This window comes from Prionailurus bengalensis, chromosome D1 (assembly GCF_016509475.1).
Source record: "Prionailurus bengalensis isolate Pbe53 chromosome D1, Fcat_Pben_1.1_paternal_pri, whole genome shotgun sequence".
Lineage (NCBI taxonomy): Eukaryota > Metazoa > Chordata > Mammalia > Carnivora > Felidae > Prionailurus > Prionailurus bengalensis.
This window is the reverse complement of record NC_057346.1, coordinates 87,664,518-87,688,852: the sequence shown is the minus strand read 5'-3', so window position 1 is coordinate 87,688,852 and position 24,335 is coordinate 87,664,518. Positions and strand designations below refer to the sequence as shown.

Genomic DNA, 24,335 nt, shown 5'->3' with positions numbered 1-24,335 from the left:
CCTGCTTTGGATTCTGTGTCTCCCTCTCTCTCTCTCTCTGTCCCTCCCCCTGTTCACGCTCTGTCTCTCAAAAATGAATGAACATTTAAAAAAGAAAAAGATTTAAAAAGAAACATTTAATTTAGGACTTCATGCTTTTAAATTTCTATTCTTATATCCTACTTTTACTTCTCTTGCTTGTCAATAAAGTTTTCTTTTCAGGTCCGAAGTCTTGTGCTTTTAAGCCTTCAAATTGGAATGGTCGCATACTAAATTTTAGTTTTGTCTTGAAAACAGTATCATTGTACAAAAAGCTACAGAACTGGAATGGGAAAAACACACAATGAAAGGGCACACAAAGCATTAGACGTACTTGGCTGCTTCTCCAAAAGCTGCTGAAACTTCTTCCTTTCGTATTCAACTGACTGCTGCATGAGATGCGGCCTAATGCTAGTGACAGCAAAGTTCGCCATGTCCACTTTCATTAGGTCCAACACGGAAAAAATTGCCCTGAGAGAAAAGGAAGAAAAGGATTTAGAACAAGGCACTTGTAAAGCAAGCACTGTTTTAGAGGAAAGAGGGGAGCTGATCTGAGAGAGGCTTCTCATTTCAGAAAGGGCAGCAAGTTCGAAAAATCTTGAGAGTGTAGATTAAGAAAACATAAAAATCTAATAATGGATTGAAAAGACTGCAGATTTTTAAGCTGCCTCTGTCCCCCCTCCCCCCCACACACACACACCCTGCCCCCAAGCAAACACAGCTCCCCCACTGCCTGGGGACCCGTTCTTTGGCGTTGGGTCGGCCCTCCCAGCAACCACGGATGAAGGACAGCCAGGACCCAAGGTCAAGGGCAGAGAGCTGACCACTCGGGTCTCTACTCTCTCACACACGTTAATTCACTTTCCCAGGAAGAAAGAACAAGAACTCTCTCCTTTCTCCTCTCCTTTCGCCCCAGGCTCTTAGTTTCAGGGCATGTTTTCTATTCTAGTTTTGGTGGCAGAACTGCACGTTCACACTCTGAATGTACCCAGTGGGCAGACCTGACTCGATGCTAAGGATGCCTTCAATCCTGCAGGTCACACACCATAGCTATTTCTCCAGAGGCGGGAAACTGCTCAGTGACCTACTTGCAGAAGGTGGTTGAGAACCCAAGGTACAGGTTTGGCTGAGGCCCTACACACAAGGGGGAACAGGGTCAAATGTCCTGAATCCCCTGACACCCTCTGGGACTGACTGAACTGTATGACACGATACCTTCTGTGTGGGAGTTTATTATGTGTGGAAAGGACACACAGTCTGAGGAACAATTCAGGGTCCCTTCCCTGCCATCCTGTCTACCTCCCAAACACATGGGACAGCCCACTTCTTGGGGGACATTCTGCCTCTCCTCTGAGTACTCCTAGAGGTTCCCCAAAACCACCCGCTGCAGATGAGAGACTGCTGGAAACTGCCACCTGGCGGCCACCGACTGGAGTAACCCATGAACATGTTTGTGCTCACAAAGTGTTTTTAAAAACCTCCATTTGCAGCCTCTCCTGAAAAAAATCTAAGGATCTGACAACACGGACCCACATTTCTTCACGGCCACAATCAACTGCCTCCTTTTAACAGTGTATGTACTCCCACTTTGCCAGGCTCCCCGCTCCATTCTCTTCCCAGTAGGAATTTATGTTTAGGTTGAGTTTGCTGCAAGCTATCTTCCCCAGAGGTCTCACCTCCTAGGAAACTCCTCCCTTAACTTGGCCAAATTAGAAGCTCTTACTATTTCTAAAGTCTAGCACCATACCCAGCACATAAGAGATGCTCAATATGAGCTTGTTGAATGAGTGAACAAATCAATTTCTAGGTCCTTTTTTTTTTTTAAGATTTTATTTTTAAGTAATCTCCACACCCAATGTGGGGCTCAAACTCAGGACCCCGAGATTAAGAGTCACATGCTCTACCCACTGAGCAAGCCAGGCACCCCTTCTTAGGAGGTCTTTTCAATGCTTTCTGAACCCTGAGGTAACTTCATGATGCATAGCATTTTTCTATGTACCAAATATTGATATGATATAAAAGAAGATGAAAATGAAAGGAACTTTTGGAAAGCAACTTGCTAACATGCAATGAGAGTCATAAAACTGTTCTTATCCTCTGATACAGTAGTCCCACTTTAAGAACTTATAGTTAGGAAATAACCTAAAATACAGAAAAAAGTTTTGTACACAAGGATGTTCATGGCAGGATTAAACAGTAAATAATTAGAGGTAATCTAATTGCCCATCTTAACATAGTAATAGTTAACTATATCTATGCAAATGAAGATTTTGCAGCCATTGAAAATGCTTATAGAGAGTTTTAAAAAATAATATAAGTTGGGGGTGCCTGGGTGGCTCAGTCAGTTACGCGTCCAACTCTTGGTTTTGGCTCAGGTCATGATCTCACAGTTCACGGAATGGAGCCCCGTATTGGGCTCCATGTTGACAGCGTGGAGTCTGCTTGAAATTCTCTCTCTCCCTGCCTCTCCCCTGCTCAAGCTCTCTCTCGAAATAAAATAAAAAAAAATTTTTTTTAATTATCAATATGATTAGCAGTGATTTTGCCTTTGGGTGGTAAAACCGTGGGTGATTTTTTTTTCCTTCTTTCTACTTTTCTGTATTTAAAAAAAAAAATGTTTGCTTTTTAAAAATTCATGAGTATCTACACTCGAAGTCTAAATCTGAAAACAGGCTCTGTATATTAAGTGCACTGAAGGTGATTAACACAATCCCCATACCTGAAAAGGGGCACTATTTCCTTAATGTCCTTTAGTTTCTTAACTTCTTCATCTCTAGCAGGTGCACACACTGTCCCCATCATGCCAATAATGAATTCTGCCAGCTTGGAAATGTCTAAGGCCGCATTCTCTGCTTCTTGCTTGATCAGATCCAGATCTAAGACTTCCATTATCTGGTTTCTCAGTCTACTGTGACCAGGCAGCAAGAAAGATAAGAGAGTCTACAAGAGAGCACAGCCAAGTTTAATCAAAGTTTCTTAGTCAGACATCATTTTTCGTTATACACAAAGGAATTTACAATTACCCAAATAAGGCTTTATCAATAGTTACTGTAATACCATAATACAATTGCAACTATAAAACATTTTAACCTTTTAACAAATCTATAGAAAAACATGTTTTCAAATCATTTATTTATTTATTTTAATGTTTATTCATTTTTGAGAGAGAGCACAAGGAGGGGAGCAGCAGAGAGAGAGGGAGACACAGAATCTGAAGCAGCCTCCAGGCTTTGAGCTGTCAGTGCAGAGGCGGACGTGGGGTTTGAACCCATAAACCATGAGATGACCTGAGCCATAACACTTAATCGACTGAGGCACCCAGGTGCCCCTCATTTATTTAAGTAACTAAGTTAATTAAGTAAGCTCTAAGCCCAACATGGGGCTCAAACTCACAACTCTGAGAACAAGAGTTACATGTTCTACTGACTGAGCCAGCCAGGCATCCATTTGCAAATCATTTAGACGAGCTATTTAAGCTTCTGTTTAAGGTCTAGGTAGCAATCAACAGGATAAAAGATGAACAAGCTGTTAAAAGTGAGAAAAAACACAGTAATTAACGTGAGCCTCTGAACCAAATACAGATGCCAGTTTCCATGGATACATTTTTCTCTTTCAACTACTGCTAAAGGTATTTGCAGAAAGAGTCTTAACTTCCATTTAATACCTTCTCTATTCCACAGACTGAGTCACTCTTTGGCCATTATAAATTAAACATATCTAAGCCGATTAAAATTTTTATTAATCACCTGTGCTTGGTCAAATAACTTTTGTTTTCTTTAAATAATTGTTTTAAAAAATATAAACCTTCATTTACAAAAGTAAAGCCTTTGGGTTATCACAGCTTGTTTGAAATTTTTAAAAAGGCATTAAGCCAAAAAAAGTCTTGATCCACAATTCAGCAGGTATGTTAACCTCTCAATCGTTCAATTTCTTTCAAGTCTTCTGGCACAGTAACACAGACAGGCTGAATACTCCTAATACACCAGAAAAGCACTACAATTTGCCCTCCATCTCACCTCTTTGATTTCTCCGACAAGTTTGATGGCATGGTCATATGTTGGGGGGTCTTCACTTAGCTGGACACTCAAGCAGTCCCAAAAAGCTTTATGTACAATGTCCTTTACTCTCTTCTCCAAGCTGGAAGCAAATGAAAAAAGGAAGAAAAAAAAAATCAAAATATTTGAGGCTCAAATCACTTTCGAAAGCACAAATTCTATGCGTTTAGGGTGAGAAATTTTAAAAATAATTTAGATGAAGGAAAGATTTCCCAGATATACTTATACCAGTCACATATGCTATTTTTAGTTTAGTGATTTATTTCAGTAAGTACCTCACTGGACACAATAACTTTCAACTAATTTCACAGATGACTTTAGACCAATTAATAGCATATAAGGATATTAATAGCATATAAAAGCATACTGGAAAGTTCAGAGCTGTTTTCTTAATTTTCCCTGTTACCAGAAAGTTTCTTAAGATATTTATGATTAAGTAGTTTAAGATAACAACTCAGCATGTATATAGGCTGAAGGATTTTATTTCTAGAAAATACCCTATTCCTATATGATATATGAGACAATTATTGAATTAGGTACCAAACTAACAACTAACATATAACATCTCATTAAAACCGGTCTCTAAGAGCACCTGGCTGGCTCAGTTGGTAGAGCATGATCTCAGGGTTGGAAGTTCGAGCCCCATGTTGGATATAGAGATTACTTAAAAATAAAATCTTAAAAAAAAAAAATCTTTATATTGTAAGAGCAAAACAGGTAATTCTTCATTCTTAATGTGAAAAAGTACTCTCTTTGCAGAACATATAAGAAATGCTTGTAAAGTTATATTTAGAAGACTCACGTGGGCGACAGTATAGCTTGGCAACCCAGCAGTCATTCCTCCTCCCTCCTTGGTTAACAGAATCCCAATCTTTATCATGACACTTTTTTTTAAATTAATTTACTTATTTAGAGAGAGAGAGAACACGTGTGCACACACACACACGCATGAGCCGGGGAGGGGCAAAGAGAGAGGGAGAGAGAGAGAGACAATCCCAAGCGGACTCCCCACTGTCAGTGCAGAGCCCAACACAGGGCTTGATCTCATGACCAACAGATCATGACCTGAGCAAAATCAAGACCAATAGATCATGACCTGAGCCAAAAAATCAAGAGTTGGATGCTCAACCAACTTAGCCACCTAGGTGCCCCATATGATGGCACTTTTACAATTATAATGAGCAATGATTTTTATTATGACAATACATTTTAAAAGACACATTTTACAATCAATAGAGTTTAAGATTTGACAGGATATGTACCAGGTGCTAGGGATACAGAGAATAATGCATAATCCTTTGTCTTTGTAGAGTTTATAACCTGGTGAAGAACACTAGTAAACCAACACTAGGAAACCAACAACTATAGTATGATGTGATAGTTACAAGAAATGAATGAAACAATACAATGAAAACACAAGATAGAACACTAGGCCCTATGCAGTAGGGAGAAGCTAACATGAAAGATTTCCACAGGAGATTTCCTAGCCCTTTTATTTAGGAGCAGTAGTCCTGAGATCAACTTTCAAACACTAGTAATTCTGAGTATAGACATTTTATTTTTTTTTAGCAACTACATACAAAAGGAAAAATACATTTGAATATACTGACATCAAGTGGAGAAGACCTTTCCAGAACTGGGAAATAGCAGAGTTCCACTAAACAAGGTAACTCAGTAACCGCCTTACCTGTCTTCTGGTAATTCAACTGGTTTAATCCGAAAGTCTCCATTTACTACAATTTCATGGGCTAGAGCCATGTTAGCAACTCCTTTCGCTGTATCTAGAAGTTCTTCTACTGTCACAAATCGAGGAGGACTAGCTGTAACAAAACCCAGTGTAAGAGATTCGCTTCTCTAGATTAAAATTTCTATTAAAGTAAGGAGAAGGCAGTGGTTCTGGTACCAGCTAATAACTTCAGCTATGCCTCTATTTATGAAAATATTCTGGCAATTTCAAACAACAGAATTTTACCTATTTCATTTTTCTTTTAACCTGGAGTCCCAAAAGCAGAGACCATTTCCAATTCTCAAAATATCTGGACTTTTTACTTAAGACTGGTCAGTGGAAATGATTAAATTAAATGGAGACAAACTTTTAAAGTCACAGATTATCAAATTTCCCAATACGCTGAGGGTTGTTTTCTGATCCCTTTGCTTTCTGTCTACCCTAAATTTTATTTTTAAAATAAATTCTTTTAATGTTTTTATTTATTTTTGAGACAGAGAGAGGCAGAGCATGAGCAGGGGAGGGGCAGAGAGAGAGGGAGACACAGAATCCGAAGCAGGCTCCAGGCTCTGCGCTGTCAGCACAGAGCCCAGCGTGGGGCTCGAACTCACGGACTGTGAGATCATGACCTGAGCCGAAGCCGGACGCTTAACCGACTGAGCCACCCAGGCGCCCCTATCTACTCTAAATTTTAAAAAGGAGACACCAGATTTAGGATTTCCTCATTTGCTCCCATCAGCAGTTTATATTTTGCTCCACCACTAATACTGTGCCAGGAATGAACCTTGTCAAATTAAAATTTCATGAAGTAGTCTAGGGTACCAGTGCTATTCAGAGAATGCTAAAACCACTACCCTGTATAGGATACTAAGAATGTTTTATAACCGTAATTTGAAAAGCACTGACCTGGAAGAGGACTATATTAATTTTCTGTGATGGTGATAAGATCTGGGCTTAAAATGAGATAAATAATTTCCTAGTTTGCACAGGGTTTAACAATTATGAAGATCTTAGGTTAGTAAAAAATTATTTTCCTTCCTCTTTACTTTTTTGTTTTGCTCACAAGCAACAACAACAACAACAACAACAACAACAAAAAGGAACCAAATCTAAGAGCTGGTCATATACTGTTTGGTAAAAATCTTTATCCAGTCACATAAGGGGAAGTTGGAAACACTCAACAAAAATCCTTCTCTGTATTTCCACAGAATATTAATAAAAATACTAAATAAATAAATAAATAAATAAATAAATAAATAAATAAATAAAATTTGCCCCATGGATATTGGCAAAATATAATGAATATATAAAAATCAGAGCCCAGATTGACAACCTCATAATACTGAGAATTTCTATTTCTGCCAAATTGATCTACTGATAAAACGCAATCCCTGTTAAAATCCCAGCAGGTTTTTTGTCGAAAATGCCAAACTGAGGGGCGTCTGGGTAGCTCAGTTGCCTAAACATCAGACTCTTGGTTTCAGTTCAGGTCATCTCACAGTTCATGAGTTCAAGCCCCACATCGGGCTCTGTGCTAACAGTGTGGAGCCTGCTTGGGATTCTCTCTCTCCTCCTCTCACTGTCTCTCTCAAAATAAAGTAACGTTAGGGGCGCCTGGGTGGCGCAGTCGGTTAAGCATCCGACTTCAGCCAGGTCATGATCTCGGGGTCCGGGAGTTCGAGCCCCGCGTCGGGCTCTGGGCTGATGGCTCAGAGCCTGGAGCCTGCTTCCGATTCTGTGTCTCCCTCTCTCTCTGCCCCTCCCCCGTTCATGCTCTGTCTCTCTCTGTCCCAAAGATAAATAAACGTTGCAAAAAAATAAATAAATAAAAATAAAGTAACGTTAATAAAAAAAATGCCAAACTGATTCTCAAATTTACATGGAAATGCACAGGACCTAGACAAGTGGAAACTATTTTGAAAAAAGAATAAAGTTGCAGGACTTAAACTAATTTCGAGACCTACGATAAAACTGCAACAATTGAGACAGTGTGTTTCTGGCATGAAGACAGATATACAGAGCAAGTGAACAGAGGACCTAGAAATAGACTGATACATACATACATACACACATACGTGTACATGTGGTCAATAAGCAAGAAATGGTGTTGACACAATTAGCTATCTGTATGGAAAAGAATGATCCTCAACCCTTACTGAACAAGATAAGTAAAAAACAAATTCAAAATGGACCACAGACCTAAATACAAGAGCTAAAACTGTAAAACTTCTAGGAGAAAGCACAGGTGAAATCTACCTTGAGTTAGGCAAAATTTCTTAGAGTAAGATACAAAAAACTCAACATAAAAGAGAAAAAAATCGATAAATTGTGCTTTACCAAAATTTAAAACTTTTGTTCTGTGTAAGACTCCTAAAAAGAATATAAAGGCATGCCAGATAGGAGAAAATATATGCAAAACACAAATCTGATCAAGGACTTGTATCCAGAACATATTAAGAACTCTTATAATAATAGACAACCAGTAAAAAGTAGACAAAAAGTCTGGACATTTCTCTCAAGCAGATAGATACACAACAGGCCAAGAACAGATGCTCAACATCATTAGTCATCAGTGAGAGATAACAGAAAATATACATATTGTTCTCTGACCCTGGTTCCTGGCACAAAACTCCTAGAACCCTTATAATTTCCTAAGTGATAAGAACACTAGGTGCATCTCTTGTTTTAATATTTGGCTTTTGACCCCCTCCCTGACACTGGGCTCCTAAAACCTTTCTTAATCCCTAAGCGATAAGCACTAGCAGCATATTGTGTTCTACTGAGATGACTCTGAGCTCCTGGATGGCTTCTGGATGGGGGTGGGTCACTAGAAAGACCAAGCCATGATTAGAAGGTTGGAATTTTCAGCCCTATCCTCCAGAGAGGATTCCATACTTAGGGCTGAAAATGGAGTTAATAATTGATCATGCCTACATGAGGAAGCCTCCATAAAGTCCCAATAGTAGAGGGTTCAGAGAGCTTCCAGGTTGTCCAACACATCCATACCAGCAGGGTGATGCACCCCAACTCCATAGGGTCAGAAGCTCCTGCACTCAGGACCCTCCCAGACCTCACCCTATATATTTCTTCATCTAGCTGTTCACTTTTTTTTTTATCTTTTAATAAACTGGTATACATAAGCGTTTCCCTGAGTTCTGTGAGCCACTCTAGTAAATTAATAGAATTTATGAAAGGGATGCTAGAATCTCCAATCTATAGATGGTTGGTCAAAAGCACAGGTAATAACCTAGATTTGTGACTATTGTCCAAAGTGGAGGGATGGGTGTGGGACTAAGCCCTTCACCTGTGAGATCTGATGTTATCTCTGCATAAATAGTGTCAGAATTGAGTTTAATTATAGGAATTCAGGTAGTATCACAGGAAATTACTTGGTGGGGGAAAATGACCCCACACATTTGGTAGCCAGAAGTGATCTACTCTATGTGAATACTAAAGAGACACAGGCACCCGGGAGAAAAGCACAGGAGGAAGGACTGGGTTTTGCCCCACACAGGTGGAACATTGTAGGTTTTTCCTTTTATTTTATAATCAGGGAAATGCAAATTAAAACCACATTGAAGGGCACCTGGGTGGCTCAGTTAAGCGTCTGACAGCTCAGGTCATGATCTCATGGTTCTTGAGTTTGAGCCCTGCGTCAGGCTCTGTGCTGACAGCTCAGAGCCTGGAGCCGGCTTCAGATTCTGTCTCCCTCTCTCTCTGCCCCTCCCCCGGCTCACACTCCGTCTCTCTCAAAAATAAATAAACATTAAAAAAAAAAATACCCGGGGCGCCTGGGTGGCGCAGTCGGTTAAGTGTCCGACTTCAGCCAGGTCACGATCTCGCGGTCCGGGAGTTCGAGCCCCGCGTCAGGCTCTGGGCTGATGGCTCAGAGCCTGGAGCCTGTTTCAGATTCTGTGTCTCCCTCTCTCTCTGCCCCTCCCCCGTTCATGCTCTGTCTCTCTCTGTCCCAAAAATAAATAAATGTTGAAAAAAAAAATAAAAAAAAAATACCCACACTGAGATACCACTACATACATAATAGAATGGCCAAAATTAAAGAGACTGATCATAACCAAGTCTTGACATAGCGGCAGAGCAGTTGGAAGTCTCAAACAGTAGAAATAAAAAATGGTACAGTCACTTTGGAAAACAATCTCTTGGTTTCTTATAGAGTAAAACATACACTTATCACATGACCCAGCAATCCCACTCTTAGGTCTTTACACAAGAAAACTATGGCCCTATGAAGACCTGTACTCAAATGTTAATAGCAGCATTCTTCATAACAGGCAAAATCTAGAACTAATCCAAATGTCAATCAACTGCAGAATGAATAAATAGTATAACCATACAATGGAACACTACCCAGCAATAACAAAGGAAGAAACTGATACATGCAAAAACACAGATGAATCTTAAAAGCATTACCCCAGGTTAAAGAGTCAGATAAGAGACTATATACAGTATGATTCCATTTATTTGAAATCATAAAAAGGGCAAAATTATAGAGATAGAAAGTAAGTGGCTGCCAAAGGCCAGAAGACAGTGGGAAAGATTCACTGTCAAGGGGCAGGACTGTGGTAGTAGTGACACAACTGTAAATGCATTTGTCAAAACTCAAATTACACGCTTAAAATGGAATTTTATTACATATAAATTCTACCTCAATAAAATTGATTAAAAATTCAAAGGCAGGGGGCACTTGGAGGTTTACTTGGTTGACCATTGGATTCCTGGTTTTGGCTCAGGTCATGATCGCACGGTTTGAGCTCTACGCTGGTGGTGCAGAGCCTTCTTGGCATTCACTCTCTCTCCCTCTCGGCTTTTGCTCTGCTTGTGCCCTCTCTCAAAAAATAAACTTAAAAAAAATTCAGGGGAGCCTGAGTGGCTCAGCCAGTTAAGCTTCGGATTTCAGTTCCACATCAGGCTCTGCACAGACAGCACAGAGCCTGCTTGGGATTCTCTCTCTCTCTCCCTCTCTACCCCTCCCCTGATCATGTTCTCTATCTCAAAAATAAATAAACATTAAAAAAAATTTAATAGATAAACTAAAAAAAGTTCAAAGACATTTAGCAGGAATTTACTATATATATATATATATATATATATATATTATTATTAAATTTATTCAAGCTAATATTTTCTGTTACCATGTATCAGAAAATGGAACTTTCACTGTGATATATCAACATCAAACGTCAGGAATTATTAAACTGCATAGAGTTCTTATCCCTTTTAAGATTTTTTTTTTTTAAAGTAATTGCTACACCCAATGTGGGGCTCAAACTCACAACCCTGAAATCATGAGTAATGCACTCCACCAACTGAGCAAGCCAGGCATGCCAAGTTCTTATCTCTTAAAAAGAGATTCAGGGGCACCTGGGTGGCTCAGTCAGTTGGGTGTCCGACTTCGGCTCAGGTCATGATCTCGCGGTCCGTGAGTTCGAGCCCCACGTCAGGCTCTGTGCTGACAGCTCAGAGCCTGGAGCCTGTTTCAGATTCTGTGTCTCCCTCTCTCTCTGACCTTCCCCCGTTCATGCTCTCTGTCTCAAAAATGAATAAACATTAAAAAAAAAATTAAAAAAAAAAAAAAAGATTCAGAAGGACCACCTGGGTAGCTCAGTCAGTTGAGCGTCCAACTTCAGCTCAGGTCATGATTTCACAGTTTATAAGTTGAAGCCCTGTATCGGGCTCACTGCTGTCAGCCCAGAGACCGACCCCTTTGGATCCTCTGTCCCCCTCTCCCTGCCCCTCCCCCTTTAGGGATCTCTCTCTTTCTCTCAAAAATAAATAAACATTAAAAAAAAAAAAGCCCCATCATCAGGGCTTCCAAGTTTGGTTTTGACCCTGGTTTTGCAAAAATCTTCAAATGTCTAATCATCTTAAATTTATGAAAATAATAGAAACACGCCAAGTTTTCACAATTAATTTACCATTTTTCAACAATTTAGGGCATTTGGGTAATGATAAATACACAGTGTTTTTATGCTACCTAGTCATGAAACACAAGGGACAGAGGAAGGAAGAATTTCAGCTCCCTCCAGACTCTTGAATGTGACCTTGAACAAGTCATTTTAAATCTTCCACAGCCATTATTTCCTAATATGCAAAAAGAAGACAGTAAAACCAAAGGAATGTTCCATAGAAGATGAGGCTCTTCCAAATTATACACAAGTGTGTTCTCATGATTTGGGGCACACTTGGGATAAAACAGCTTGTACCAAGTGCTAAGAACATGAGACACCAGGAATAAGAAAATTTACAGAGCTGTCCAAGTTAGAGACTACTTAATCAAACTTATTAATGAAGGATACCTGATCAAAAAAGCTAAAAGCTACAATTCTAAGATAGGATCAGGATAGGTTACAGGTCTACATACACAGAAACTGGTCACTGCATACTAATTACAGGGTTGTGGGTGGGATTTTTTGTTTTGTTTTCAGAATTCTCAAATTTACCAATTTCATGAGAACACAAATATACAATTTAGTGGACAACATGGTTTCATTTCAACTTGTGAAGAGAACCTGTGAAGAGTTGTAATAAGAGCCATAAAAAATGGTAAGGTCACATGTATTTTACCCTGGAATTTATTTTACTATGCAATATAAAGCTAAAGCTGCTGCTGATTCCCTTATAGCATTTGTGCACTGATACCCTGTTAAAGAAACTGAAAACCAAACCAAGTAAACATGCCCTTTGGGAAGCTGGTGAATAGATTCAAAATAAAATGAAAACCTAATTCAGAATGTTCCTACTCTCTACCTTTCCTTACTGAGTTGTTCTGTAATCTGAGAAGTCCATACACTCTAAAGATACGCTTCTAGTCAGATAAGTGGTTGGACATTTATGGATGGCAGATGGCAAATGTCACCCAAAACTACTATAGAGGGAGCATAGTGAAGCAAGGGTAAAGTTTATTCACAGAACTTACTGCGCTGTAGAAATTGCTTGTTATTTTGTCTTCTTCACTACACTGCAAGCTCCATGAGGTAAGAGACCTTGTAGGCCTGACTCACTGCTGTATCCCTGATACATAATATTCATTCAATAGAAAAAAATACTGTTTTTGAGAGAAAGAGAGAGAGCGCAAGTGGAGGAAGGGCAGAGGGGCAGGCAGAGAGAGAGAATCTTAAGCAGGCTCCATGCCCAGCACTGCCCAGCAAGGAGCCTGATGCGGGGCTCAATCTCACCACCCTGGGATCATTACCTGAGCTGACATCAAGAGCCGAGTGAGCCATCCGGGCGCCCCGCATTCAATAAATACTGACTCACTGACTAAACACAGAGACACTATAACTCAAAGTCTAGTCATGAGCTTTAAAAATATAGGAACTTAGGGGCACCTGGGTGGCTCAGTTGGTTAAACGTACGACTTCGGCTCAGGTCATGATCTCACCACTCGTGAGTTTGAGCCCTATGTAAAGCTCTGTACTAACAGCTCAGAGCCAGGAGCCTGCTTCGGATTCTCTGTGTGTCTCTCTCTATCTGCCCTTCCCCTGCTCCCACTATCTATCTCTCTCTCTCTCTCTCTCAAAAATAAACATTTTAAAAAAATGTAATAACTTACGGGCAGCTGGCTGGCTCGGGGTTGCGAGATCAAACCCCATACTGAGTGTGGAGAGTACATAAATAAATAGGCTTAAAAAAAAATTAAGAACTTGTGCCATCCATTTATCTAAGGATGACTGGGATATACTAATTAAACTCACAAAGACCTGATTTAATAAACCAAAATGCTAAATGGCAAATATTAACTGGGATAACAATGTGAAGTTTTTCATCTGAATACAGTATCTTCTACTGGTCAAAAGGTGATTAAACACCAGAACAGAACAGGCTTTGTGAGCAGAGTATATGGAAGTAGAGAATCTCAGGGGAGACATTAATTTGCAGCTGACTGATCTTTACTTTTAGAGACGTAAACATCTCTATGTTTACAGAACAGATTATCTTTTAGAATCAAAGCACCATCTCAGACTAGTGCCAGCCAATTCCTACAAGGAAGCCACTCGTCCTTTTTCAATATTCTATATCACTTACTGAAGGTTCTGCACCCAAATCCCAATGTGTACAGGGGCGGGGTGAGGTGCTTCCCCCCAACACTACCAAACAGTTGTCAGAAACCAGCTGGGTGTCCTACAATTCAATTGAGTTTTGACACTATCTATCTGGAGATACTGTCAGACCCCACAGGTTAAGGGTTCAGTTCTACAAAACTGCCCTAGTTGCAAGTCCAGGCGGTCATGGGTGCTATCGACCAGAGGTTCTGATGACTCCCTCCTTGGGTTTGATTTGCTAGAGTGGCTCCCAGAACTCAGAGAAACATTCTACTTACCAGGTTTACTGGTTTAGTATAAAAAGATATAACTCAGAAGCAGCCAGATGAAGAGATGCATAAGGGCAAAGTATGGGGAAAGAGTGCAGGGCTTCCCTGCCCTGAGGGTGTGCACCACTGTCCCAACACCACCCACTGTGTATGCACCAACCTGGAAGCTCTCCAAACACAGTCCTTTTGGGTTTTTATGGAGGCTTCATTATATAGGCATGATTGATTAAATCACTGGCCAGGGGCAATTGATTCAACCTCCAACCCCCTCCTCTCCCCATTCTGAAGGCTGGGGGATGGGACTGAAAGTTCCAACCCTCTAATCACAGGGCTGGGTCCCCTGGCAACCAGCCCCCATCATTAGGTTACCTAAGTGCTTTCCAAAAGTCGCCTCATTAACATAACAAAAGACACGCTTATAGCACTTAGGAAATTCCAAAGGCGCTCTTTGCCAGAAACTGGACAAAGACCAAATATATTTCTTATTATTAATCACAATATCATAGTTACCAGTAGCAATTCTACCCTTAAAATATTACTCTATTATAACTTGCAAGACTAAAGGTTGTCTCTTTGCTATTTACATTTTAATTTGTAGAATTCCAGAAGGGATTTTAGAGTTACCAGAAACTCAGTAGCTACTCATTTACACAGTTTGGAAAAAAAAGTCTGCAGAGATGATTTCATACTTTATAAATTCCTATTTATGCTGTATATGTACAGTGATGCTTCTTGATGTGGCCCCCAGGCTGTGGGGCCTGAGCTTTACCACAGCCCTGTGCCTACCTATTATTATAAGGAGAAAGAGCAAGGAAGCCAGAGGAATATTTTAGGGCACTGATTTTCTATTCTGTTTTGGTATGGACTTCTATGAGAATTTAATTAAATCTTCCATAACCTTCTTCCTAGAAAAATGCATATGCACACAAATGTTGATAAACTTTTTTGGCTGTTCCTGGATCCCCTAACACTTAATCATGGGTCCCAGCGTAAGGACTCTTGCCTTAAGGACATACCTACATACAGTCGAAGATAATGAATGTAGTCTAGTATTGGCTTGATATTAATTTGGAGTCATGCCATTAGACTGACAGGATGCCAAAGGCAAAGCCATCAATTAAAGAATGACTAAAGATCTAAACCAAAGGTCCTCCTTTATCAGGAACTGTAGTGATAAAACCATCATGTTGGCCATCTGCATCCATATTACAGCAATCAGTCCTGGTATCTTTAAATGCAACAGATGACATGTAGTATTAACAATATTTATTGAACATTTATTAGATGCCAAGCATTGTTCTAAGTGCTTTACATGAAATCATTTAATCTTTACAACCATCTAAGAGATAAGTGTATTTTCCTCATTTTAAAAATGAGAAAACAGGGGAGGCTGACTGGGTCAGTCAGTAGAGCATGTGACTCTTGATCTCAGAGTTGCGAGTTCAAGCCCCACATCGGGTCTGGAGCCTACTTAAAAAATAATAAATAATAAGCAATAAATAAACAAACAAACAAACAAACAGAGATATCTGGCTGGCTCAGTCAGTAGAGCATACAACTCTTGATCTCAGAGTTGTGAGTTCGAGTCCCACATCGGGTATAGAGGTTACTTAAAGATAAAATCTTAAAAACAAATAAATAAAAAGTAAAAAAATAAAAAATAAGTAAAAATGGGAAAACAGAAGCTTTCTAAGTATACATATTGGAGACCAAGAGGACCAAAGGTCGTATTTGCTTGTAGTGAGGTCTTTGTATACTTTGTGTGCTGGGATGAACCTAGCAGTATATCCATCAAAATCTATGTGATACTAAGCCACAATAAAATGGGGCCTACTAATGTTTGCTATAAGAATACTATGTTAAGGGGCACCCGGCTGGCTCAGTCAGCAGAGCATGTAATTCTTGTTCTCCGAGTCGGAGTTCAAGCCCCACGTTAAGTAATTAAGCGTACTTAATTTAAAAAAATAATAAAAGTGAAAAGAATATTATGGGGACTAATAAATTATCTGAGAAGGGCTTTGAACATTTTAAAAGAAACACACCTCAAACCCAAAAAGTGTTCATACTTCTTTCAAATATGCAGAACTACCCATCATCTACACTTTAAAGAGATAACATCAGCACTGACATTCTTAGACTATGACACTCCCTCTTAAAACTTTCATTTTTTGGACCCACTTCAAAAAGCTTAAGTATTCTTAATAAAAGACAGGAGTTGGGGCAACTGCTGGGAATACTTGTGGAAATTGCCACCCTTTCATCAGTGAGGCCCGTTCCCAGTCAGGGATCTGAAATGACTTCACCATACATTCCGCAAACTGAATCCCCTCAACCTCGTGGGAACTAAGCCCCCAGGCAGTGAAGTTAGGGTGTGGTGACCTCACTCACATTCAAAACCTTTTTTAGCCTGCACGAGCACAGTCCTGGCTGGAACCTGCCTGAGACTTTTCAAATGCTTTTTTAATTAAAGCTACAATTTGCACTCCACCCTCCTAGTTCTCAAAGCAATTCAGAGAAAGTGGAAGGTCACTGACACTAGAGGAAGACAGAAATATTCTGGACATTATTCTAAAACTTTAATTTCTCAAGCAACTGAAAACCCACAAGTGACTAGGCTGCCAGTTGAGAAACTTGCTATTCTTAAATGCTGGTTATTGGCAATGTTCTCATATGATAAGAACCCAGCTCAGGGTCACAAGTATAAGGAAGCCTAACCAAAATATCACCTGAAAAACAATGATAATATTCCTTCTAACCAAAGTTAAATTTGCTTACAGTGAGGTCTTTGCATTCTTTGGGTGCTGGGAGAGCCCGACTTTATATTTTTCTGTAAAGCTTCATCAGAACCTTCCACAGCATCTTCAAGGCCTTGTTCAGAATCACTTGATTTTGATTCTCCTGCTTCATTTGTATTGGGCTTGTCAGGGTTTTCAGACATTCTCAATTAAGTTTATTCACTTTCCTAGGAAAGAAAAAAAAAGTGAACCAAAATGTTCTAGCTCTGTTACTAACTGGCAGTTGACTCTGGGCAAATCATTTATTCTCTTTGGGTTTCCATTTCTCATGTGTAATAATGAGTGGGCTTGCAAAGATCTTACCCAGCTATCATATTCTACCTCAATGATTAAACAGATACCTGTAAAATGACACTTACAATTTATCAAATTCATGGACCTGTACCTCAGACAGAGTGACAGGTTTGAGTATTTTTGTCCCACTCCTAAGTCAAAACCAGAATCTTACACTGTTGGAAGATAACACTATAAACTGCCTGCTTCTATTTTGATCAAAGAGTGATTCAATTCTTCAATTCTTTCTTTCCTGAGAGCGGAGAGGAAAAGCCTTTGGAAATCATGCTTTTAACTTGGGCTTCCAGTTGAATACACTGGACCATGGAGCTGGTTCTCTGATCCTGTTATGTGGATAAGATACCGGGGGCTGACACATAGAAGGTAGAAATGCATATGAAGCATTTAGGAATAATGTATGGGGCCAATATTTTTATTAACTTGTCAGCCGGCAGGAAAAGATGGTAAGTAGGAAGTTGCAAACAACCACGATGTATGGGGTTGGGTGGGGTTTTAATTTTTTTAGTTGCTGGTTAGAACAGGAATAATACTTAACGTGTTGGTTTGGGCCAGTTAAAAAAGGCCTGGAATACTAGCCTCTTTTTACCATACAAGTTTTTGTCAAGTTCTTTTCTCCCCGAGTTTTTTTCCTAGAGTTTTCTCTTCCTAAGGTGTTCCTAATTAAGGGAGAAGACAGACACAATGTTTCTGCATTCACAAGAATACTGCAAATAATTAGCATTTGTATCATCAACACTTGGAGATCACAAAACATTTTCATAAACGCTAATTAGACTTTATTATACACCTGGAGGGTAATCCAGGGATCAAAAGAAATGTTGGCAGCTTCGAAAAGGTCTGGCAGACTCTCTTTTGCCCATTAGACAGAGAAAAATCATTTGATATAATTATCTAAAATTTCAGATCCCTCCATTAAATAGAATGAAGTTACTGGAATTGACATTTCCAGGCCTGTATTATTTTTTTTAGGCCTGTATTATTAATAGGAAGGTTTCTTTAATACAGTTCCCTCTTACCTTCCAACATCCCACTCCAGACACCCATCTCCTCTGTCCTAAATCCTATCAGGCTCTGGAAATGCTCCAAGATCCAAAAGACAACATTGCCAGCATATTCTCTGAGAAAGGACAAACAAATACACTTCTAATTTTATCCTCTTCACATGCTGAGAATGAGCTCAGAAAGGATGAAGTAACTCATTCTGCACAGTGAGGAGGAAGGCACGCTTTCTGGGTCTCTAATACTCAGCTCAGTAAACTAACCCCATCCTTTTAAGATTCTGCTCAAGTCCTACTCCTCTTAGGACACTTCCCCACAGTGTTTGCACCTTTTTCTGAACTCTTGTAGGGCTAGTTGCTGCATGTCTAGCATGCACCATAGCCTTAGATCCAATTCAAAATATACTTATTTAAATAGGTCTGGAGGGGGAGACATGCTTACAAGGAAATAGAGCGAAACTGAAGCCTTGATGGCATTATGAAACCACTACGGGAACATAGTAGAGGGAGAAACTAATTCTGCCTGTAAGGAGTTGGGATAACCTTCCCGGAAAAGGTGACATTTGAGTTTTTTTTTTTTTAAAAGAGCAGGATTTCGTCCAATTAAAATATGTCTGGAGTGGGAGAGAAAAGGTGAAAAGGGAGGCATTTCACTCAAAGGGCACACGTGAAGGCACACGAAAATAAACAGAAGAACAAGTGGCAGGTGATGAAGAGGGAAAGATGTGTTGGGGCAAGATTGGAAAATTGCTAGTTTTATTAAAAAAAACAACACCAACAAAACTCTTCACCTAGATTTTTAACTTCTTAATGCCCAAGACCAACCATATTTCCCACATATGCTCCATCCGTATATCTTCCAAACAGATACCCAGTGTTTGTTGACAGCTGTGTCATCTCTGTGATGTCAGCGTTTGTGGGAAGGATGGGCGTTGGCCTCAGACATACCTGGGTTCCGATTCTGGCTCTTTGCTAACTGTGAAACTTCAGTTTCCTCATCTGTAAAACGCAGCTACCCACTTCTTCGATTTGGGGGAAGATCAGACGACAGAACGTGCATAACAGCAGCTGGCACACTACAAGCTTTCCACAGATGGAAGCTATATTTATAGGGCTACAGGATGCAGCAAGGAACCATTTATTGCTTACAGCGTGCTCATTCATTCAACAATCACTAACTCCTGCTCCGCCTCAGAAGGGAACCGAGGGTAGGAGGATTCTCGCACTTGCCCTACAGACCTTCTATCCGAGCTACATGCCGGGCCCCATCTGCCACAAGAGACTCCCCACCAGAAAGGGTCTTTCAGCAAAGTAAAGGGGGTCTGTCCACCGATGCCGGGAACCGCTTCCTCTGGCACCCAGTGTCACTCACTCTCAGCGTCCAGATTCCGTTGTAAACAACTGTTCAGGCCGGCGAGGGAGTGGCGGGCCAGCAGCAAGCGATGGAAGCGGTGTGCGCTTTGAGCACGGCCTCGAGGGGTGGGACAAAGGCCGTCCTACGCCGCAACACGCCGCCGTCCCTGCCACTCCGTCGCCTCCACCCGACAGCACCGGGACCCGACCTCCCCGGAGGAGGCGAAGAAATGCCTGTGGTTTCCACCTCACGCCTCCCGTGCGGGCCCCGCAGGGCTGCCAGCCTCCGCGCCCGCTTCCCTCACCTGCCGCGGAGTCGGCGTGCTTCCTCCTGCCGCTTGGGCCGGGAATGAGACGGGAGGAGGCGCGGAGCGATGAGCGGCGAGCACGGGACGCTTCAGCCTCTGTCCTTCCGAGGCCGCATCCCTCGCCGCGCTGAGGACCGTCCTCCCTACCCGACTCCGGTGGGTAGCGGCCAAAGCGGCCGTTCCTCAAGCGTCGGGAAGGGGGAGGCAGCCTTTTAGCCGGGAGGCGCCCGCCCCACGCAGGGCGGCGCCATGTTTCTGTACGGAAAGGCGGGAGGCGCGGCCCTATCCGGACCCAGGGTGCTTAGTGAGAGGTGGTTCAGTCTAGGAGGCGCCCTGTTTCCGTATGTAGATGCGAGAGGTGGGCTCCGGGTCTGCGGAGGGGGCACAGTGGGCGGTGGCTCGGGACCTGGAGGTGCCCGCCCCACGCAGGGCGGCGCCATGTTTCCGTACAGAACGGCGGGCGCCTCTGAGAGAGTGTAAGGCGGGAGAGGAACGCGTGGTAGAGCTGGCACGGAGTCTGTCAAGTGAAAGAAAGCGATAGGCCGCTCATTCACAACCTCATTCAAAGCCTTCCCCGCCCGGGTTTTCAAATTTAAACATTACCATCATGTCTTCTAGGTGCACATAATTTATCATCCTCCTCTAATTTGGGCTGTTAAGAAACAAACAAAAAAAAAAAAGTCACGCCCACCACCTAGGTAGCCAAGCCTCACTTTAATGGCACAGACTCATTTTGGTTTTGAGGTCATCTCTTTTATCCAAGCGGATGCCACACTTGTCCATAGGAAGAGCGAGACTTCAGTCCTGAAAAGACGCCAGGCAGGGGGCAGTTTCCATGAGGGTTCCACTTGGTGTAGGTACAGAAACAGTAAGCACTTTGGGCGTTTTATGAACTGTGTTTTAGAAGGGAAAAAATATCATGCTTGAATGGATAAAGGAAATGTGGTATATATTATACAATGGAATACTACTTGGCAATGAAAAAGAATGAAATCTTGCCATTTGCAACAATGTGGGTGGAACTGGAGGGTATTCTGCTAAGTGAAGTCAGAGAAAGACAATTATCACATTTTCACTCAAATGTGTAACTTGAGAAACTTAACAGAAGACCATAGGGGAAGGGAAGGAAAAATAAGTTACAGAGAGGGAGGCAAACCATAAGAGACTCTTAACTACAGAGAAAACTGAGGGTTGATGGGAGGGGGGGGAAGGTTGATGGGTGCTGGACATTGAAGGCACTTTTTGGGATGAGAGCTGGGTGTTGTATGTAAGTGATGAATCACAGAAATCTATCTACTCCTCAATTCAAGACTATAATGTATGTGAGCCATCTTGACAATAAATTTTTCAAAAAAAAAAATTCATGCTAAAACAAGCTTGTTTTAGAGCTTCATCTCCCTCCATCACAGGTAGCAGGGACCATGCTTATCTTGGTGCTGGACTAGTGGCCGCTCCAAGAAAACCATGCTTTTCTCACCTTGTAACAAACTATGTGAATAGAAATAGTTTTGGGGCCAGGGTCGTTGGGTGGCTCAGTTGGTTAAGCATCCGACTCTTTTTTTTTTTTTTTAATATTTTTATTTATTTTTGAGACAGAAAGAGACAGAGCATGAGCAGGGGAGGGGCAGAGAGAGAGGGAGGCACAGAATCCGAAGCAGGCTCCAGGCTCTGAGCTGTCAGCACAGAGCCCAACGTGGGGTTTGGCAAGCTCATGGGTTGTGAAATCATGACCTGAGCTGAAGTCGGACGCTTAACGCTTAACCAACTGAACTACCCAGGTGCCCCAAGCATCTGACTCTTGATTCAGCTCAGGTCATGATCTCATGGTTGGTGAGTTCAAGCCCAGCATGAGGCTCTGTGCCATCAGCTTAGGATTCTCTCTCCTCCTCTCTCTGCCCCTCCCCCGCTTGCTCTCGTGTGTGCTCTCAAAAAATAATAAATTAATTAAAAAATAGTTTTGGGGCCTAGTCTTAAAAAATAAAAGCTATGTGATTAATTGTTCATTTGTAAAAATGCTTTAAGACTGAGCATAAGTCATGTATGTCCTAAACCAAATGAAGGTAATAATTAAGTCTCCTACCTGTAACCCATAAAACTCATTAAATTTAAATAACTAGAACAAAGTAAGATGAAGTGAAGTTAGTGCTGTCAAACAATATTTCTAAATAGATCACACCCAGGCAATTATTCCTAAAGTGTTGAAGGCTGAGTGCAATACAACATCCTCAAACCATTCACAAACTAGCACGTTGGGTATTTTTGCTTAAATACACACACGCATAAAAGTCCTCGGGTGAGGATTCACTTTAGAGGAAAAAAAAAATCCTTAAAATAATCAACTAACTGGAACAACGATTCACCAAGAAAACATTCAGTTCTCACTTCCATGTCCAGACTAATATACCATTAGTCTCTAGTGGTTCTCAACCCTAATTACATCCTAAAATCTGGGGGTGTGGAGCGTTCTAAAACTATCATCTGAAATTCTGGGGGTGATGCCAAGGCAGAACTGTTAAGCTTTCCAGGTGATTTGAACATACAGCCAGGCAAGAACTACCTCCCTAGGAAGACCCACCCTCTATGTCCACACACCTAGTGAGAATCCACTACCTTCTTTTAAGGATTCATACAGTTTTCACTTGTGGAGGGGATGTTGTTACACTATCAAAATTATTGATTTGACTTGCAGTGGCTTACTTGTAATCTTCTGATATATTTGGTTTCCTTTAAATATTAAAAACATACTGACACCTTCTGTAATTTTTTTGGGGTTGCAAGGACTGGAAACTCAAATTACCTCAAAATAAAGGGAGTTCACTGAAAGGCCACTTAGGGTTTTGAAGAAGAAAGCTGGCAGCTGTTCTAGAGATCAGTACTATCCTATCAACTCCCCTAGACACAAAGGATCGCTCTCATCATACCTCTGCTCCTCGCTGCAGTCTCCTGTACTCCCTTCGTAAAACAGACTAGCTTACTTTAATTGTTGCTCCCTAATTTGGATTTTTCTATACAGAATTTCACTGCCCAAGCTGATTTTTATGCAAACTCAAGTCATTTGCCTATAGGTAAGCTATCGATCAGTGCTTAGCCCTGTTCTACCCAGCTAGGGTAGTGGTAAAGCTCAGTCTCCTAGGCATCAGGTTGTGTAAGTGAGGATGGGTTCCCAAGAGGTTATCCTGGATGAATAAATGAGGGCACATAGCAAACAACATACAGTTCTAGTGGTACAGGAGGGCTGCCCACAGCATTCAGGGTAGCACAGAACCCACAGTTTAAAACTTTGACCATGCAGTAAACATGACCAATTTTTCTTAAAACCTTATTCTATTCTTGCTTATGAAGGTTGAGGTAAATTGTGGTCTTGCTAGATTTTCCATGGAATTATCATCCCATTAGAATGCTGCTGCTTCTAGGACCACGACTATAACTAGGCAGTTCTGCCTTCCCCTGAAGGAGAGATGGTAGTTTTGTTTGCCAAATAATCATTACGTGCAAAGGTTGCAAGTCAGTACACACAGTTTTGCTCTGTACTAATGTACAGAGTCTCTAGATTAGTGGTTCTCAACCCTGACTACACCTTAGAATCTCCTGGCGGGGGGGGGTGGGGGGGGGTGGGGGCGGGCAGGCAGGAGTTCTAAAACTATCATCTGAAACTCCAGGGGTGATGCCAGAGAAGAACTGCCAAGCTTTCCAGGTGATTCCAGTGTGCAGCCAGGTAAGAACCACCCCCACACTCCCCATATGGTCTCACTGCACTTTCAGTAGTTTCTGAAAACTTCACACTTAAATCACAAACAAGCTTATCTTCTCTTTTTCACTACATTGTAAAGAGAGTTACCTTCCCTTCTTGCCTATGAAAACAAAGCCAAAAAACAAAAAACCTCACAAGGTTAGGGATCACAAGTACATTATAGAGGAGTCCTCAACTTTCTCCCATTTAAAGACTAGTATCAGTTATAGGTTAGAAAATAAAAGATTGACATGCCAGCATATTGGCTTGTCATTTGAGTCTTTCCTACCTCTATTTTTCAAAAAAAAAATTTAAGTAATCTCTATCTATACCTAATGTGGGGTTCGAACCACAACCCTGAGATCAAGAGTTACACGCTCAGACTGAGCCAGCCAGGCACTCCTCCCTACCTCTCTTTAAATGTAGGCAGCAGTATCTCTAAGTAGATAAAATTTAGTTTCATTTTATTTAATGTTTATTTTTTATAGACAAGACAGAGTACAAGCAGGGGAGGGCAGACAGAAGGAGACACAGAACCCAAAGCAGGCTCCAGGCCTCTGAGCTGTCAGCATAGAACCCAGTGCGAGGAGAAACGAGAAAGATTCAAAAGAACATATAAATTAAGAGACTTACAAAGCTCATTAATCAATTGCAATTTATGGACTTTAATGGATCCCTATTTGAATAAACTGTCAAAATCCTGTGAGATCAGAAAACATGACTACTGAA

General features: G+C 41.2%; 1 protein-coding gene across 4 annotated transcripts in view; it reads right to left on the bottom strand.

The window, feature by feature from the left end:
* TCP11L1 (t-complex 11 like 1) overlaps nucleotides 1-19,986 on the bottom strand; it is a 34,855-nt gene extending 14,869 nt beyond the window's left edge. Inside the window, exons 1-6 of one of the 4 annotated variants that reach the window (XM_043580896.1) lie at nucleotides 19,874-19,986; nucleotides 16,904-17,090; nucleotides 5,761-5,893; nucleotides 4,035-4,155; nucleotides 2,738-2,958; nucleotides 353-489 (exon numbers count right to left, since the gene is read on the bottom strand). In XM_043580896.1, coding sequence (XP_043436831.1) covers nucleotides 353-489; nucleotides 2,738-2,958; nucleotides 4,035-4,155; nucleotides 5,761-5,893; nucleotides 16,904-17,066 — 775 coding nt within the window. In that variant the 5' untranslated portion in view covers nucleotides 17,067-17,090; nucleotides 19,874-19,986. Of the gene's footprint in view, nucleotides 1-352; nucleotides 490-2,737; nucleotides 2,959-4,034; nucleotides 4,156-5,760; nucleotides 5,894-16,903; nucleotides 17,091-19,163; nucleotides 19,275-19,587; nucleotides 19,693-19,873 lie in introns of those variants that run through there. The other 3 variants (XM_043580897.1, XM_043580898.1, XM_043580899.1) reach the window with 3 other exon arrangements.
* Nucleotides 19,987-24,335: the final 4,349 nt, after the last annotated feature.